This window comes from Oreochromis aureus, linkage group 10 (genome assembly GCF_013358895.1).
Source record: "Oreochromis aureus strain Israel breed Guangdong linkage group 10, ZZ_aureus, whole genome shotgun sequence".
Lineage (NCBI taxonomy): Eukaryota > Metazoa > Chordata > Actinopteri > Cichliformes > Cichlidae > Oreochromis > Oreochromis aureus.
This window is the reverse complement of record NC_052951.1, coordinates 18,274,435-18,294,129: the sequence shown is the minus strand read 5'-3', so window position 1 is coordinate 18,294,129 and position 19,695 is coordinate 18,274,435. Positions and strand designations below refer to the sequence as shown.

General features: G+C 39.8%; 1 protein-coding gene across 1 annotated transcript; it reads left to right on the top strand.

Moving 5' to 3' along the window:
• Positions 1-15,468: 15,468 nt before the first annotated feature.
• waif2 (Wnt-activated inhibitory factor 2) lies at positions 15,469-17,422 on the top strand. Its single transcript, XM_039618841.1, has one exon. The coding sequence runs from the start codon at positions 15,543-15,545 to the stop codon at positions 16,602-16,604; it is 1,062 nt and encodes a 353-aa protein (XP_039474775.1). The 5' UTR covers positions 15,469-15,542; the 3' UTR covers positions 16,605-17,422.
• The last annotated feature ends 2,273 nt before the right edge of the window (positions 17,423-19,695 follow it).

The window sequence follows — 19,695 nt, the reverse complement described above, 5'->3', positions numbered from 1 at the left end:
CATGATTGTAGGCCTTGTTTGTTTTGTGTCTTTAAAAAGCTGTTACATTAGGGGTAACATATAGTCTTTTTTTTTAAGTTCTTGTTTTTACAAAGCCTATAAAGAAGAAATTATATTATAGCACTGTAGTGCTGTACATACCCTCAGCTATGCTACAAATATAGGTAACCGTCTGACCTTTAGATGGCAGCAATTGTCCAGTGACTAATTCAATTTCATGCTTGAATGACTGGAAAGTAAGATGTAGCTTCTACTCCTGAACCTACAGTACATGGCCCATGTCCTCCAAGACCTTCAGCTTAAAAGTCTTTATAGGACCATTAAGGCGTGATGTTCAGGTGTTGGAGTGTTTTTCCTCTCTGTCAGTAATCAATTAAAAGCCTTGCATGTAAGCGATGAAGTACAAAGACTAGTGTACCACAACAGTGAAAAAATAAGGGTTCAGGTCACAGTAAGCTCTGATGTAAAGGTTCATTAGCTTTTAGAAAGGAGCGGAAGCTCATGTTGGGCAAAGACAATAAAATCCTGATCACAGCTGGAAGTCCCGAGGCATGTGCCAGTTAAAACCTCACAAGTGTCTGGAGGGCAGCCAATCTGACAGATGTGGAGATGTGCGTACACGTCAAGGTCAAGACAAAACTCTGGTGAGGCAGCTGGTGAAAGAAGCTGAGGAGCAGTGAACTCCTCAGTGAACTCAGAATGGTCCATGGGGCAGATTCCTGCTGATGATTGTAGGAAGAAGGTTGAACAAGGAGCAAATAAAGTTAAGTCTGAATAACGTCTTCGCTCAGGTCAACTTTTAAGTCTCTCTAAAAACTCTGTGGAAAACTGAGACTGTAGATGAAATTCTTTTCAACATCTATTAATGTGCTGATTTTTAAAAAAATCAGATCTGTATTCTATAACACATTAGAAAGTGGTTAGAAATTTCTTATCACGATATTCCAGAATGAAAAATGTCCATCAGGATATCACAGAGCACAAAGTAACATTAATAATATCGAGCTGTCCAAATCCACTAGATGGTTAATTTACTGGAAAGTAAACCAAAAAGTCTGACGACCATCAGAAACGTCAGTGACTAAAACTTGTGACTTCCTGAAAGGAGCCAAAAGATTCACTCTACTTATCAAATTCAAATATACTGCCCAACAGAAAATCAGTGTTGCAAACAGAAACCGATGTCTGCAAAATCAATTTTCGATGGCTTTCCTTATTTTTTTGTTATAAATGATGTCACACAGCAGCCAATCTGAAAGATGTTGTCATACAACAGAAGTCTAGACTGCCTGGCCTTAATGAGTGAATGAAATATTAAACCACATCTATACAGTGCCCTTATGTGAACAAAAAAAAGCACACTAAGGTTATGGTCAATGATTCAAAACACATTAGCCAGTACATCTCTGAATGGCTCAAAAAAACTAATTGGAGATAAAGTATCAGAATTTCAGGAGCGGGACCACGCTTCCAAACATGCTCCTTCCATTTCTTATCTATATATGTTCCCCCAGTTCTACAAGCTGTTCATTCTGGTTTACGTGTCCCACCCACCTTCCCCTTTTCAATTCTTTAACTTCTTCACTTCTATTTAGTACATGGGGATCTGCTAGGCCTGGGAGCCGCTGCCAGTCCCTTTGGAGGCCTTCCCCAAACCGCAGCTTAATTCATGTCATTCATTATCTACTAAAATGCTGTCAAACCTAAAATGAGGACGTGGGCCCAGCTAGTGAAATGAAGGTTTTTGACTGGCCTAGTTAAAGCATGAACTAAAATCTAATTGAGATGCTTTGGCATGACCTTAAATCTGCAAAAAAATACTTTTGAAATTACTGTGTGGGTGTTATGCCAGTCACATCGATACATCTATCCACATCTATACTAAACAGTCAAAAACATTTACAAGAAACCTTTTGACAAAATAATTATGAGATTTTTAGTCATGCTAAATTTCAGTGTTTAGCCAATCAAGTGGGAATTATTTTAATCGCTTATTTTTAAATGACATTAATTTAGTATTCTCACTCTCTGGTCAAATGTCTGGAAAAACATGTCTCTTTGTATGTTTTGTCCTCTTATAAGCTAATGTAAACTGAGATATTGTTAAAAGGCAAATATTGTCAGTGATTGTAGCTTTAACACAGCTTATAGGCTTCAGAAAGAAGATGATGGAGTACATAATAGGAGATTTACACTAATGCAGCTCGAAATCCCCTACATCAGAGATAACAGAGTTTTCATAATAATCTTACATATAATTCAGCTATGCATCTTGAATAGTAAAATCTAGAGATAGTCTTCTTTGTTACCCAAAGAAAGATGTATTAAAAGGGCCAAATTTGTCTTATTTGTAACTGTAGACATATCATCAAATACCTCAGGTCCCCATTGTTGCATCTGTGTTTACATTTCCAAATGGGAAATTCTTTGAATTTGTTTGTTGCTTCTTCTGCATTTGTAAGATAAGCTGTGTGTACATCACTATCAATAGGAGCTGAAAGAGACATGCAAGCCCATGTCCAAAACGAATCACATGAGCAAGGTAAATATTTTTCAGGTAGGGGGTGAAAAGGAGCACAAGAAAGACAAACACAATCAGCATGAAAAGGTCTGCAGATGTCTGCCGGCTGTTGCAGTATCAGATAGTGGATTTGTTATTTTCACTGTGCAGTGCCATTTGAGCCCATTTCCACAGGCTGCGATCTTATCAGATGTTTTCCTACATAATGCAATCAAAAATGGACAGACCACAGACAAAAAGCTGTGCCGTGTATATTCGGTGATATCTCTTAACAGTCTGACAGAGCCACTACCAGCTGAGACAGCCTGACTCATCTCTCCAAGTTACAACCATACAGCTTTTCAGTTGTAGGCAGAAGTTTACATACACTCACATGTAGATCAACCACTCTTCTTGGTAGAATAAAGTTCATTTAAAGTGGTTGGTTTCCTGGCATGGACCTGGCTATTAAGCATAATCCACAAATTTTCAATACAGTTGAGGTCAGGGCTTTGGGAAAACCATTCCATAAGTTTAATGCTAGACTGATTTATTTATTCCAAAACCAGTTTTGATTAACATGTTTGTGATCATTGTCCTGTTTGAACACTCAACTCTGTACCTGTTTTAATTGTCTAGCTGTTCATTTGAGATTAATTTGAAGAGATTGTAATCCTCCTCCTTCATTGTTCCCTCTACTTTGTGCAAGACCCAGAACATGATGCTACCACCACCACCGTGCTTGACAGCTGGTACAGTGTTCTTAGGTTTGAAAGCGTCACCTTTACGCCTCTAAACATACATCTTGGCATTAGGGCCAGATAGCTTAATCTTTGTCCTGCTGGACCATAAAACTTGTCTCCAGAAGGAATTGGCTTTTCCACGTTCACCGCTGCAAATGTCTGTGAGCTTGAAAGTGTTGATTTTGGAGCAAAAGCTATTTTTTTCGTCTGTACCCTCTCAGTCCATGGCGATGTAAAACTCTCTTCACTGTGGACAGTGACGCTGGTGTTCCAGCAGTTTCCAGTTTATGACAGACTTGAACCCTGGTAGTTCCTGGGTTGTTTTTAACATCCTTATAAATTTCCACTTATCTGAGGGTTGCTGTTTGATCTAATGATCTTGGAATCTGCCATTGTTAAGAAATGCCTCTAAGAGACTTTTTAAGAGATCTGTCTCTTTCTCCTGTCAGGTTTACTGGTTTTCCCCTCATTAAATCCAGGAATTGGTATGATCACAAGCCAGACAGCAACCTAATGCAACTGCCCAAGCATACAAAGAGCACAATGGACTGGGTCAATGCTCAAAATCATAGGAGCAGGAGTATTTCAGCAGTTTTATATATTCCATAAATTATCATAAAAAGAGTATGTAATAATCTAAAACCATTGGAGCAATGTGGTGATTTAAATTACAATGTGGGAAAGCAGAAGCACCAAAAACAAAAATCACATGTAGGCCCACAAGTGAACTTGACGCTTCATTCTCAGCTTCAGTCTCTGGGGTTATTTTTTCAGACACTACGTAGCCTCCCCTGAACCGTAGCAAATGCTCTAATTTGAGTTTGCAGTGCTTACCCTTCCAAAAGCAGGGTCGATGCCCAATAAAATCCCATTAATCCAGCCAATGTCAGCCTATCCCAACTGACACTGGATGAGAGGTGGGGGACTTGGACAGATAGGTATTCCATTACAGAGCCAGTACTTAAATATTTTTGAGCTGGTTTGAAGTTTGTGATCAGAATGGATGTGAATAATCTAATCAACCCCCGCCCCTTTTCCTCTTATTAATCAGCCTTCAGTTTTAACTTGCAGATGCTGGCCCCTTTGGAGAGCCTGATGTTCACACTGTCACATCCTGACACGAGCCCCTCACTCCTCACTCTGAAACTCCGAACCTCTCCAGTGTCGCCGTCTGCCTTTAAGCGGGTTTGTTCCTTCAGTCTTCAATGCTCCATCTATCATCCTCTCTCTACAGCAGAGGAAATTTGATGCATGATGCAGATGATGGTAATTTGGCCGGGCTCATGTAAAAATAAAATTTCCATCACTCTCTCAAGGTTATTATCAACTAATATGAAAATGGCTGACAGTAAATCATAGTCTCGATCAAGACTGAATGTTAAGTACAATGATGATGCATTGGAACCAGTTCTGTTGGGCCAAAAATAGAAACATTCATTAGTTATTGCTTGTTTTGCAGGCTACCATCTCAGCATCCAAAATCATTGTTAGATGTAGAGAGAGAGAGCGCTTGTGGGCTGAATAAGAATCACGAGCTGTGGATAGAGGAGAGGCTAAATTTGGCACATATGCATTAGAGGTGTTCACACTACAGGACAAGGTGAGGGTGAGCTTAGCCAGCAGACCCACCGGCAATCGCTCTCCCAAACAGCCTGTTCACCTTGCCGGAACTCAGTCACACACTTATGAGTAAGCAGCTCGACACATACAAGGTTAGGCTTTGATTGACACTTCAATCTGCGGGCTGTATGACTCTGGGGATGTCAGTGTTGGTCTGTAAATGAATTGCTTTGGTCCTGCTTAGGATCACCATTATTAAACTGTTATCATAATATCATTGCTCCAAGCACAGCCTCACAGAGCTGCACACATGGATGAAGACTCTTGCTGCTGCTTCTTTATTTTTCAACATTTCTGGAGGGTAAAATGTACCTTCTGGCTGCTTCTGAGTTCCTAAACAGGTGATAATCTCATATTTACACCTGTAAAGTATTATTTAGCACAATTTGGGTTTCACTGCCATCACATTATCCTAATAAGAGGAGCTGCTGTTGACGAACTTCATGATTGAAGGCTTTTTTCCCGTCCCCCGACTGCTGTCTGCTCTCTTGTTATGATGTTCCCAGATATGAAAGCTGAATATTGCTGACATTATTCATCCACCTCCAGGGAACAATAAGGCGTGCAACATACTTCGAACCTCAAAAAGCAAATAAAAAATATTGAGGAGAAAGTCGCCCTTGGGGAAATTTATTTATTTACTTAGTTTATATTCTGTGGTGTCAGCATACTCCTCTGCCACCTGGGGCTCTAAATATGTTAAGTGAAAAATATAGGGCCATCAACTCGTTTTTTCTCCCCCCGATTTTTTTTATAACTGCCATAAAAATATATTCATCTGACAAGCCAAGAAGGTTTATTTCGTGTGTTTGATGAAACTGAAGTTTGGCAGAGTCAGCTTGACGTTCTGAAACTTTCTCACATAAAACTGTAATCTATCTTGTCATAGGGGTAAAAAGCTAAGAATAGGTCCCCTCTCTCTTCTCGCCAGATAAAAGTAATGACCTCTCCTTTTTAATTTGCCTCACTATAATAAATGTAAAATAATCTCCCCCTCCCCCTTGTCAGCCTCCTCCTTTTTTTCCTTTCCTTTTTTTCTTTCTTGTGAACGTCCCGCTCTGTTCCCGGCTGTAATGGCATGAGTATTTTCAGCACCGTGGAGGAGCATGAATGGATGATGAAGCCATTTACCTCAGTGACTGCTCATGCTCCTCATTCATCAGTCTACCCTTCTTGTAATGTAAAGCGATCTGTTATTGCACTTGATAGGGAAATTTCCTTTCCATTTTTCTCCCTTCACAAGATGAGAATGGGGTCAGAGAAGGTAGAAGTTTGGTGTCATGTTCAAGGGCACCCAACTCTAGAGGGAAAAATGTATATAACTGGTCACTGTGCTGGAATTATTCCTATAATAATCCCTCCACCCCTAAAAAACACCCAAACATTTAATTTGATTTAATTGCTTGACTGATTACTACCAAGGCAACAGTGTTGTCCAGTGAAATGCTTTGATTCAGAGAGAAAGCACAAAGTGTACTCAAAATATCAAGGAACTTTAAGCAGCTGGACACAGTGGTTATAGCAACTTAATCAACATTGGGCAAGTCAACTTCTAAGGGGACACAAGCCCTTCTACCAAGCTTGAAACTTAATATTTGATATGAAAACCTTTATTCTTCAACACAGCCTGAACTCTCTTAGGCATTGTTTCTTGTAATTTCTTTAAGTAGTCTTTAGGAATCGTTTTTCAGGCTTCCAAACCATGACAGAGCCTCCACTGTTAACCTTCACAGATGGCTGTAGATGCTCACTGTTGTACCTCTCTCATGGCCTCTATACATATTGGGAACAATTTGAACCAAAAACATCAAATCCAGATTCATCACTCTTTTTATGCTTGAATGATTCATAGGTAAGTGTGGCTTAACAATGAAAGATGACTCAAGAGTTTTTACTGTTCGTCTTTAAAACGAAACTTCAGTGAAACAAAAACACAAACAGATAAGTCCTCTGCAGAATATTAAGTGGCAGGAAATATAAATAAATAATGTCTCTCTGAATGTACAGTATTTGAATAAATGTCCTTTTGTGTCTATTAACTTTTGCTGAACACCACGCCTCACCATCCAGCAGACCTCACATCACACGTCTCACTACCTATACGAACATTAATTATTGAATAAATGAGAGGCCAAAGCGCTGGCTGTGATCCTGCTGTCCAGAGTGCACAGCAGCACAGCAGCTATTTGCCCCTGGAAAGTTCGCCATGACTGTGGACAGAAGTGATGAGCAGCACTGCTGATGGATTGAGGGTACTGTGAGTGTGATTGAACAGTCCTGCCAAGCATAAATATTGTCTCTGACTTTGCCCATTGAGGACAGCCCGATGACAGGAATTGTTTTATCGAGAGATGTTGAAAGAGCGATGCCAGGCCACACTCACTACATAAACTTGCACTCTGAAACAACTGTTGCTCTAGTAGCTCTTTATTAGTTATCGTATTTTACCGCATTTGGAAAACCCAGTGTAAGTATGTAAAGATGAAGTAATGAACACGTCGCTCAACTGACCAATAACCTTTGAGAAGTCTAGACACTTGAACTCTTAACTTTAACCAAACGCTGACCTTGTTAATCCTCACCTCAAGGATTAAAGTTAAACTCGTTTAACATTTAATACTTAAACTCTTATCGCAGTGTTGCATAATCTCAGAGGAACAGCCACATGGCTACAAGTTGAGAAGTTGCACTATTGTATTTGAAATAAGAGGTGAAAAAATGAATGAACATAGAACACAGAAGAATAACAACACAAAGTAAGGCTCAGTATTGTTCTGAAACAGGATCAACAAGCACTTTGACTGATTAACCCCATCTAACAAGACTGGCAGCATGCTGGTGTCATGCCCTGACTCGGGCAGCTCATTCACTTTCCAAGGTGTCCTGATACGCTTCACCCCTCAGCAGGAGTGTCTGAATTGCCTCGAGGGCCTCAGTATCATCGCTCAACAGCCAGAAGGACAAACAGCGGTCACCTGAACATCAGATATCAAGCGTTTTGTAATTCAATCTAAACAGAGGCATTGCAAGCCAAGTATCCATATCATTTGTTTGTTATGTGATCTTGGGAAACTCATTGTTCATTATGGACCAGGAAGATGTGTAAACTAATCCGAATCCCAACCAGGTGCTGAAGGAGTTATTATTCTGTAGTCATTTTTGAATGATTTTGGGTTGAACATATAAAAGAGCATTATGAAAGTTACAGATAATTTATTACTACAGATAACACCAGATGACCTGCTACTATTTTTGTTTTTTGCATTCAGGGCCACAGACATTGTGTAATGTCATAATAACCCCAGAGGGCTCTTGGGTGTCTCTAATGCACTTTGCAATTTAATCTTAATATGTTCTTGAGAGGTCAAGTATCTGCATCAGTTGTTACTTGATCGTTGAGAAATCAGTGTTCGTGAGCTTGAAAGAGTCTGATCGTAGGCACTCCCTGTAACTATTAATTTCCAGATCATATTGCCTCCACACTTCAAATCTTGAAGTGCAGAGTTAATGTGATACCTCACATGAAAGTAAATACTTTCAGAGAGCACTGTGATGTGAATAATGTGGATCCCTGAGCTTTATTAAGATTCTTTACATGCAAACTTGAAATGGAATAATTCACCTTTCACTCTAAATATCTGTTGAGATAGTAATGTTGTAAATTAAATATAATGTCTTCTGAAAAAAATAGTGCTCTATGGCAGCTGGCATAGGCTCTAACCACCTCGTGACCCTGAATTGGATTAGCAGAAGAGAATGGATTCAAATATTGCATGATGTAATTCAAGTAAAAAACAAATAAATAAAACAAATTACAAGTGTCATCACCTTCGCATTTATCTAACTTTTAATATTATACCTTACATTGTTTTTCATTTTTTCTCACTATTAGTGTGTTTACCTTCCCAAGATGAATGTTTTTATGCTCCTTTCATGAACCCCTTTCATTTTCTACTGCTTTTATGCTGCTCTGTATTATTCTAAGTGTAAAGTAATACTGTTCTCATATAAATGACCCTACATACTTTACTTAATGTATTTGTAAAGTCCCATAAATCAACAAAGAGACCCTGTCTGTATGTATTATACATATCTAATATGAACTTAGTGTTCATTGTATTTTCCCACTTTGGACACACAGTGTTATCACCAGCCACGGCTCACTCCTCACCCCAAGTGACTAACTTTGTTTGGCCGATTGTACCTGTCTGGCTACAGCTCGCTCCATTACAAGTCTAAATGACTAATTAATGGTCCTGGGACAGGTGACACCAGCTCCTCAAGATCCATTTACACTCCCATCGCCTCGGGGTTCTCACTGGATGCCGCTGCACTTCTTCGCTTCTCCCTTCCATCCATCTTCTCCTCCTCCCCCCAGGCCCTCTGCTCATCTCTTATTCATCCAGAGGTGGAGTACTGTTTAAGGAGCAGGTCTGCGGAGAGACTGATGGACAGATTGAGAGGCAGGTGGAGCGCAGAAAGAGAGGTGCAGACTCCATTTGAGATGGGAGGGAGAGCGAGATAGAAAGAAAAAAGGCGAGGTGGGTGATATGTGACTATCTTCACAGGAGGGGAGATAGATTAACCCTGAACTCCACCTGCCTCTGGGCGCAGCAGAGTTTTGTGTTGGGTCAGACAGATAGTATAAAACCCTGTGTGTGGGTTTAAACTGCATTATTCACAGTTGCTACAAAGTCCTTCAACTTCTTACCCCAGCTGCTTTTTAAAGTGATGGACAATATCAAGCGTCCACGCTACAGGGCAAGGACAAAGATTAAATAAGATTTTAAATGGAACTGCCGTTACCCAGGAGCATTGCGGTTGTACCACAGTACATAATCTGGCACCTGCATCTGTGGGCAGCAGCAGTGCAAAGCAGTGAATGCTCCTAACCAGTAATGATCTTGTACAGCAGTGTGCAAACCTCCCTGTGCTCCTCACTTTCATAGCTAACAGAGTTAGGCCTATAAGATTAAGGTTATATTTACTGGTTTGTCATTTTCATGCTAACTTACTAATGAACATCCATCAAAGAAAGAAAGAGTAAGAAGAGAAGCTGCACACTGTGAAAGAGAAAAGAGAAAAGCCATTTAGTGAATAAACAAATGTCTTATCGAAGGTTATAATTTAATAAGATCCTAAAATGCAACATTAAAGTGGGAGAAGTTGGAAAAAGGGATATTTTGGATAAAAGAATTTTTGATGCAACAAAAAGAGATCTAAGAGAGAGCAATGTGATTGTTGTTTTATTAACAAACACATACTAGACAAGAAAATGCCTAGACTTTTGTAAGAAATAAGTTAACACAGACAAGGTGACGATTTGGATTGGATACTCTATGTGGGCTGATTGTATTTACTCTCACAAAGGCCCATTTTGAACCAGGAGATTTTAAGCAACATAATAGTTTTATAGTTGCATCTTCTCACAGTATCCTCTCTCCGCGTGTTGCCAGAGAGATGATCAAGGTGCAGGTAATGTCTTTGATGTGATGAGACGATGTGTTGAGTCATGATAGGAAAACTAAGCACCTAACACCAACTGATACCCTCAGGCTTAGAGGACTGTTTTTACAGTGCTCACCTGCTGTAGATACACACACTTGTGTCCTTTACTTGGCTTGTTTGGATAATATCTAATTATGAGTAAGTCTGGCATGTGTCAGTCATGTGCCAGCTGGAGGGAGGATGAAGGAAAGATCAGGTTGGCTCTTAACTCAAGGTTAATGAATGACGGATGATGCAGCAGGGATGAAGGAGAAACCCAAAATGAGAATGTAAATGTAGGAACCGTTTGAAGCGAATAAACAGAGCAATTCAAGATCATAAAAAGTATTCAGTCACCAATGCATGTAATCAAATGTAATTGCAGCATGTGCAGTGGTTTGCATAATGCATATACACAACAGCAGTAATTGTTGTGTGTATGCATACACACAACAGCAGTAAGCTTCTGCTAATTTGGCATGTGCACCGGGCCTGTCAGAAATAATGACACACCTGAGGATTGGACGAAAACTGGTCACTCACCCTCAAGTTTACAGATACACACACACACTCTTACTGTAGTCAGGAGATAGGGATGGGCAGCCTTGAGAAAATCAATTACGAGGTTCAGTGTCAAATTAAAGAGCATGGTGAGGGCACCGTATCCCAGCAGCAGCCTGTGAACAGCAGCCACCACTAAATCAGCTCTCAGCTCTGGCAGATAGAGTGGACACCCAGGTTGTGGAGGAAGCAAAGAGGTCTTGAGAGGATAAGAGGAGGACTGAACAGATGTCCTTGTGTGTTCGGAGGAGGAAATACTGTCTGCTATGTTTTAAAAAACAACCTGACATTAATTTCTGCTTATCAGCAGCAACAGCAGTAAGACCATTTTCCAACATTTGTTATCTCATTGTGTCCTGTTGTTTCTGTGTCTCAGTTTCTTGTTCTTCCTCTCCCTCTGTCTATATTTACATCCCCACCATAACCATTTGTGTCCATTTGTTGCTGATGGAGCGCTCTTGAGAATGACAGCGCACTGCAATCAGCTCCAGACTCCCCCCGGTGCCATGGTCTCTGTGATAAGCACCAGTCTTCCGACTGTCCTTAAATGAACAATTCGTAATTTAGTGAAATCACAAATTGAGAATCTAATTTTCTTGCCAGGTTTGAGGAAAGATCAATACCAATTTCATACTGAATTTTATTTACTTAGGGGGAAAAAACATTCATAATCAATAAATTGTATTTACACTAACACAATTTCTATGCAGATGCTTTTGCTCAGATAATTTGATTTACTTTTAGCCTGGATTTTTTTTTTCATGAGCTGGTACTATTTCCATTTTATGTAAAGTTCTACATCAAAGTGCATAGTGTTGTTTTGAGCAACAGTGTGTTTTCAACTAAGTGTCAGTTTGGAGAAAGAGTCAAACCAGGTCCTCGAAGAACTGGCTTTCTAAGACTGCACTGTTCCAAAAAATAGTAATGTCAAAGTATCTTACTGTATATTTTACAGTTTTGTACTGTTTTTCTAGAATATCATTGAATTTACACAAGTAGACTGTGATTTTACATGTCAAATGTAAAATAACATGACATCACTGTAAATACAGTAAAACACAATTTACTTGTTTTTTAAATATATTTTTTTGTACATATGCATATTTAGATTGTAAAAATACATTCAGAAATGTATCATAATTTCACAAATATTTGTCTGTTATTTGAGAGAATGATCTGTTAAATTCAAATGTAATACTATGGAAAAATATATAAAATGATCGAAAATTAATGAGAATAATCAATAATTAAAGGAGTATTTGAATTATAATTTTGCTGAAAATTTCATGTCATCTAGGTCTGAGTCAATAATTCAGAGGTAACAAGTGAAAATATAATTAATAGGAATAAAACTAAAAAAACATATAAAACATTGCACTGTGCTAATTATATATTTTAAAAAAATAAATGTAGAGGTAGGAATTGCAATTAATATAAATCTCAAAGTATTCACAACATTCCTGAACAGAAATAGGCCTCTGCACCTGGGGTGAGGGTGTGGCCATGAAAACAATGTGACATGCCATTGGATGTTGGGACACATAATAACATGACGCTAAGCATCGGCCAATGAATGTGAACTAACAACCACAAGGTCGCGGGTATGGCTGCACTGTAAAAAAAAAGTCCTAATATAAAAGTATTTTCCTGTGCATTTTACAGTTTTGTTCTGTTCTTCTAGAATATCATTAAAGTTACGTAAATAGACTGTGACTTCACATTTCAAATGTCAATTAACGTTAAATCACTGTAATGTAATAAAACATAATTTTCATGTTTATTAAATGTATTTGTCTGTACATATGCATATTTAGATTGTTAAAATACATTCACAAATGTATCATGATTTCACAAATATCTGTCCGTTATTTGAAAGATTGAACTGTTGAATTCAAATGTAATGCTATGGAAAAATATATAACATGATTCCTATAAGCTTGTGTTACATCACATAAGTATTATTATCATTGCCATTTAGGGCGATCGTGGCTCAAGAGTTGGCAGTTCGCCTTGTGATCAGAAGGTTGCTGGTTTGAGCCCCGGCTCGGATGCTCTCAGTCGTTGTGTCCTTGGTCAAGACTCTTCACCTACTGGTGATGGCCAGAGGGGCCGATGGTGCGATATGGCAGCCTCTGTCAGTCTGTCCCAGGACATGCAATCCATTATTATTTAAACCAACTGTTAACTGTATATTTCTGTACATTTACATATTATGATTCATATTGCCACATTGACCTTCTTGATGCATTCTCAATCATCCAGGAAACTAAATCTCCAAAAGTTGAATCTGTTCATCTGGACGTAGCGTTTTGTGGGAGTTTGTTTGTGGCGTTTCAGTCTCCAGTGACTGAAGAAGTCACTTGGATGAGTGACGAAACGTTTCTCCCACAAAACGCTACGTCCAGATGAACAGATTCAACTTTTGGAGATTCATTGACCTTGTTTATAGGTAATTTCATTGTTTAATCACGTTAAAATGTTCCTAATTTAATGTCTAAAAGCACTTGGAAAAGGCAGAATCCCATGTAAGATTAGCGCAACAAACTCTATTTTCATTACTGAAAATAACCGTATTTTTATGAGGAAGTTATTTTCTGTTATTTTACGGTAGTATTTTGGCGCCCCAGCTGCCGGAATATTACTGGGTTTTTTTAAGATGTTTTTCTTAACAGTGTGGTGTGAAAGATTCTGGTAATGTATAGCCCTGCTATCATTCTCATCCAGTGGCTTGAGATGAACTGATGAGCACATCAGTGAACACACATCCCCGCAGCCAGAGTCCAAATGTTAGGATAAGACTATAATCAGAATGAGATTACAGATACATGTTTTGCTGTATAAGAACAGAAAACACACACACACAAAGAAGAAAAAGAAAGCCAAAGTTTGATTTAAACTTTTATGTTGCTGATAGGACATTGTTGTAAATTTGTGATGTATGTAATGAGCATTAGAAACAGCAGCAGGTGGGAGAGTGAATGCTACTAGGGTTTCTTTCTTTCTCTGCTCTAGTTTGTCATTTTTCTGTTTCTTTTGCTCTCCAGTTCATTCTTCTTCTTTTTTTTCCTGCCCTCACTTTCCTTCTTTGTTTGTGCCCACAGAACTAACTGCAGTGCTCTGCCGTATGGAGGCATCCATGCTACTGACCCCTGGGCAGTCTCTGACTTTCCCCTTTTCCTCATCTTTAGATCTTTAGTTTCTTACCATTTAAAACGGAATAAACCTCTTTCCTCCTCTGTTCTCTCCTTCCTTTGATCATTTCAACTTAGGCTACTTCCTTTTGAACACAGAACAACACAATATCCCTTAGAGTCAAGTATTGCTCTGTGGAGCTGTCCAGGGTGCTGAAGCTGTAGTTTGTTTATTAACTCTAGAAACACAGAAACTAACCTTTTGACCAACACATAACTATGACTGAAGAACAAATACTCCTGGCACAGTTGCACAGTTTCTGCTTAATATAGAAGGTACATTGAACAATGTACTCTGCCATGGTACCCTAGGACTAATTTTTCCAAATTCCTTACTGTGTAATTAGAGTATAATTCACTTCATCCTCATTAGTCCCAGAAATAAATGTAAACATCAGTTGTTTCATCCTCTGGTTTCTGGTTAAGTAATGAGTCAGAATGACCGATCAGTCCCGCATGTCACTCCAGCATCACAGGCCAATGCTAAACTCTGATTTCGGAGCTGCTTATTTATTCAGGCTTATTGATTTGTTTGCCAACTCTGTACTGTAGACGTGGGGAGCGTGACCAACGCTCCAAAAGTGAGTTTTCTTTCTGTGAAAAATTGATCAATTGGAAAGAACTGACCAAGGCCCCATTAAACACGCTGCACTACCCAGGCATAATTACAGCAACTCATTTGCAATGAGCGCAAAACGTAATTCAAGCCTATAATAATGTAATAATGGAAACAGCATGCATGGGGAGAGAGAAAAAAAACAACAGCCTTGGAGATAAATGATCGTACAGCTATCCAGTAATGGTAAACAGTGTCCCATTTCATTATAGAATGAGCCTTATAGCTTCAATGAATAGTTCTGATTATTACTATTATGAACATTAATATTTTGTTTTTTGGTATTGAGGATTTTCCACTCATGAGCATTTAAGAGAGTATTTCTTCAGGAAGAACAGCGAACATTAAAATCCATCCATCCATTCATACTATGACTCCAATCATTTTCAGGGAGTCATATGATCTATTCTTCTTCATATCCCCTTTTCAGCTAAACAATGAATTCTGAAGTAAGAGGGCTCAAAAGAACATCAAGCTTGCTGTGCATCTCTCTCTCTCTCTCTCTCTCTCTCTCTCTCTCTGTGACACACGTCAAAAATACCACCAAGGGAGCGCGGATCAGAAGCTTTCCACGCAGCCACACTTGGCCGTCTTCAGCCGTTCTCATGCGTACAAATCTCAAACAAAACTCATCTTTCCTGCAGAAAAAAACGACTCCAAGGTGACAATGAAGAAAGCCATTTATTTCTAACCCGACTGCTCCAAGTAAAGGCAATACGTCGGACTGACACGACTTTACACGCCTGTGAGAGGATCGGTCACCTTCTTTGCAACACCCATCGGCATATTCCTGCTTTGAGAGGAGGGGGGAAAAGAGGGAGAAGATGTGGATATTTTACAGTTCGGACGATTCAAAGTGTATCTTTTCTATTTGGAACCAGTGGTGTTTGTATTACGCAGCGGTGATGTGTTTGTTGTTTTCACCCGTCAGGATGGACGACGCGTGCCCGTCGTCCTGCATCTGTACCAGGGACTCGGGGACGGTGACCTGCCGTGACGGGGACTATACCGAGGTACCCAGAGACATACCTGAGTGGACGTCCACCTTGACACTTACGGGGAGTAACATCTCAACTTTACAGCGTGATGCGTTCATGACCAACGGCACGGAGTTGGAAATGACGACACTCTCTCTGTCCTATAACGGGATACAGGCTATTGAACCTTACGCCTTCCTGGGGCTTTCACAGTTACATTTGTTGGACCTTAGCCACAATCAGTTGGAGTTTATCTCATCCAGGGCTTTCCATGGATTACCCGAGCTGCGCTCTCTTTACCTGAATTATTGCGTTTCGCCTGCGGCCACAACGCAGCTCTCAGATGCGCTCAACACACAAAGTTTGCGCAACCTGCACAGACTGGAGTTGGCGGGAAACAAGCTGATGTCTATCCCCCTCGAGAGATTAGATGTCTTTAACCTCCACGCTTTGGTATTGATTAATAACTCAATAGAGATCATCGGGGAGGAAAACGTAACCACTTTGTACCAGCAAAGGCGCATACGCGTCTACTTGTCTTTAAATCCGTTTCGGTGCAACTGTGAACTGGAGGCGTTTTACTACTGGCTGAAGAACTCATCCCAGTGCCCGGATGCAGGGCGTCTTCTGTGCAGCGAGCCAGAAGCCAAGAGGGGGATTCCTGTGGAAAAGCTCCGGGGAGAGGAGGTTGATTGTATGAACGAGAATTTGGAGGCGGTGTCATATGTTTTCCTAGGTATAGTGTTGGCTCTGATCGGGGTGGTGTTCCTGATGGTGCTCTATCTCAACCGGGGAGGCATCAAACGGTGGCTCAACAACATCAGAGAGGCCTGCCGAGACCAGATGGAGGTATATCATTACCGTTATGAGCAGGACTCAGATCCCAGACTGGCCAACGTGGCTGTTTAACCAGTCGAAACATCAATCCAGTGCTGCATAGTGCGAGGACAGACGATATTACCAGGAGAACTTATTTATCAAAGACTGTGGCCTTGACCTGTCACAACTACAACTGATGGTTTTTTAAAACTAGTTTCATCACGTTCAGCCCATGAATTCACTCTGGGATATGCACAGAGCCAAAGGCAGTTCAATATAAGTAACTGTTCATCCAGCACAACTGAATACTTCAATCTTCTCAGCAGTGTTGTACATATTGTATATAAGTATCTCCTCATAGCAGAAATGCTTTCCATCCATCATGTTATCATACACAGCCCCACTTGTTTAGTATTTACCCTCAGTTACCAAGTGAAAAGCGCACAGTAAAGGTCCATCAAATTTCCAATTTGAAAAGCTGAGTCAGCATTATTACCCAAAGCTGCGGCCCCTGCTTAATATTTTACATTCAGGAAAACCTGCGCAGAGAACAAGACTGCTTTTAATCTACCAGGGAGTGCATATTGTCAGAAAACTGTCAGAGAAGGAAAGTCATTTGGCATTTTTTTAATGGAGTGCCATGTTTGTGGAATATGTTACCCACCATGTTTTCACAAAGACCCTTTTATGTCAGAGAAGAACGTGTGTTATTTGACACCAGATCAGCTTATCAGTAAAGCTGTGGAAAAAGCGAAAGAGAGACCAATTTTAACCGTGCATGTGATTCCTATAGGCATAGAAAACCAACCAAAACATTAATAAAAAGCCAAACAAAAAAAGAAAAATCGTGAGTTTGCAGTGTGTCTGTACATTTTATCATCACTGTCAGGGAATGTAGACTTCATGCAGCACTGTGTCAGACATTAAATGTATTTTTTTCCCTGCTGTGTTTCTGAATGAGTGTGCAAGCTCCTGGTGAAATTTGCAGAACGTGTGACTTCACAAACTAAAGTGAGGTGTCACATTGTCATCGGGGTTCAAGGACTAGAGGGAAAGACTGGAGAGATATGGCATAAAAGTGCAGTCGTGTTAATCACATCAGCACTGTGACTAATAACCCATAGAGACTGATGATGGTAGTCAGTATCTTTACGGCTCACGGCTGATCGACCTTCTTAGCTAAAGGTCGCCATTACAGTCAAGGTCAATTACTAAAGAAAGAGAAGCTAGAGGGAGGACCCAGGTGGATCACTGTGTGTGTATGAAATGAAAACAAACTGTAGTTATGGATTTCTAAACAAGCAGTAGACTATTTTCCATTGTCACATCATTAGTGGAAGGTAAGAGAGTGAGTAAATCAACGCACCGGGCATAGCAACTAACCAAGGAATCAGTGTAGCAGCTGTTCCTCCCTCATAAATCATAACAAATGTGATTAATACACCTGATTAAAGACAATGAGGCGAGAAAATTAGAATCATCCACACCGCACTGGATGAACAGTTCTAACAAAAGGAGCGAGGTGATGATTAGCACTTTCCGGTGCAGAGAAGGATCAAGCAGTGACAGATCACTGTGAAACAGATGGCCCCCTCTCTAGACAAGCTACAGTTATTTATGTCTTCATCTACAGATTAAAATATTACAATATCTGTGTGTTTAACTTAAACTTCCAGTTAAGGGATTAGATAATGAATACATGGACAGATTTTTTTAAAGCCATTTTATTATGTCAGCAGGAGGACGCACCTTTATGTAACAAAAGACATCAAGCGGTGACACCGTGCCACTTCGTGACATGCCACTGTACCATAACGCTGTCGTGTTGCATATGAAGTCTGAGGAGATAAAGCTAATCACCAGGACAGCAGTGTTCAAGGATAAAAGCTCTTGTGTGCTGTATATGCATGTTCCACGTTTGCAGCCGTGCCAGCAGCTCTGCGAGGCTGCACTGAAACACATTGGCGCTTTGAGCTCAAAGCTACCAACTGTTCACATGTTCACTGCTATGATGCTGATGTCAAGCGGGTGTAATTTACAATATTTACAAACCTTAATTTAGTGCGTTAGCATTTGTCAGAGTTCACGAAAATGAAGATGGTAACGATGTAGATTTGATTGCTGTCATGTATATCGAGTCATGAAAGGACAAATTGGACTTATGAACATTTTAAGATCTTTGGCACTAGATAAAAAGTTGGAGGATGGTGACCAAGAATGTTTTATTGCTCTCCAGCATTTCAGTCTGTGGGAAAGTGGTGGGGCAGGCCATCCCCGGAGTAGCATTACCACTGTGCCTGAAAATGAAGGATCCAGGCCTAATTTAAAGTGAGCACTGTTGACAAGTAACAACCTAAAAAAGTCCATAATTTGAAATGTGTGTTGTTGTTCTGTCAAAACCAATTGTTTTAGTTGTTCTTAGAGATTCGGGTTAATCTCATAACAATGTGCTAAATAATGAAATACAAGATTGCTGAAAGCACACTGTCTGAATTTTTCAGGCCTTTGTGGTGTTACTACGAGCTCCAGAATTTGAATAATGGATGTGGGGATTTTAAGCCGTTGTTTACAAATGCAAATAAATGTGGAAAAGCTAATGAAATGCTAAATCATCCCCAGACTAATGGTTCGGGGGGTTGCCTTTAGGCAAACTAATTCTGTTCTTAGACATTAAAGAACACAAAGCATTTGATAACAATAATAATAATGAAGGAAGATTAAAGGAATATAGGGGGTAATGTTATAATGAGACAAAACTGAGTTTCTTAACTTATTGTATGTGCTTCTGGTTTCAGTTTAAATGCTGGGCTTTTGTGCCTTTAAAAATCCAGAAACACAAACCCACAGAAACTTGACTAGAGCCAGTTGGGATCATATATTTCTATGATATTCACAGTTATATCCCCCATGATCAGTCCTGCTACTTCATTTAGTCAAAATGTAATCTCCTTTGCAACTATTTTTATTCCAAACTGAAATCAACATAAATCAATGATTTTCCCAATTTCTGTTTAATCTCGACTTTGACTATGTCTCCTTTATCTTTCTTCTGCGTGTTCTCTGCCTCTTCAACCATCACCTTTTTCTATTTTCTGGAATCCTGGGCCATAAATAAACAGGTGGGAACAACAAACATCTTATTTTGTCTTATTAAAGTATCCAGACTTGCTTCACAGCTCAG

Excerpts from the sequence above, each read along its gene's own strand:
- waif2 (XM_039618841.1), top strand. The coding sequence starts at position 15,543 with ATGTGGATATTTTACAGTTCGGACGATTCAAAGTGTATCTTTTCTATT.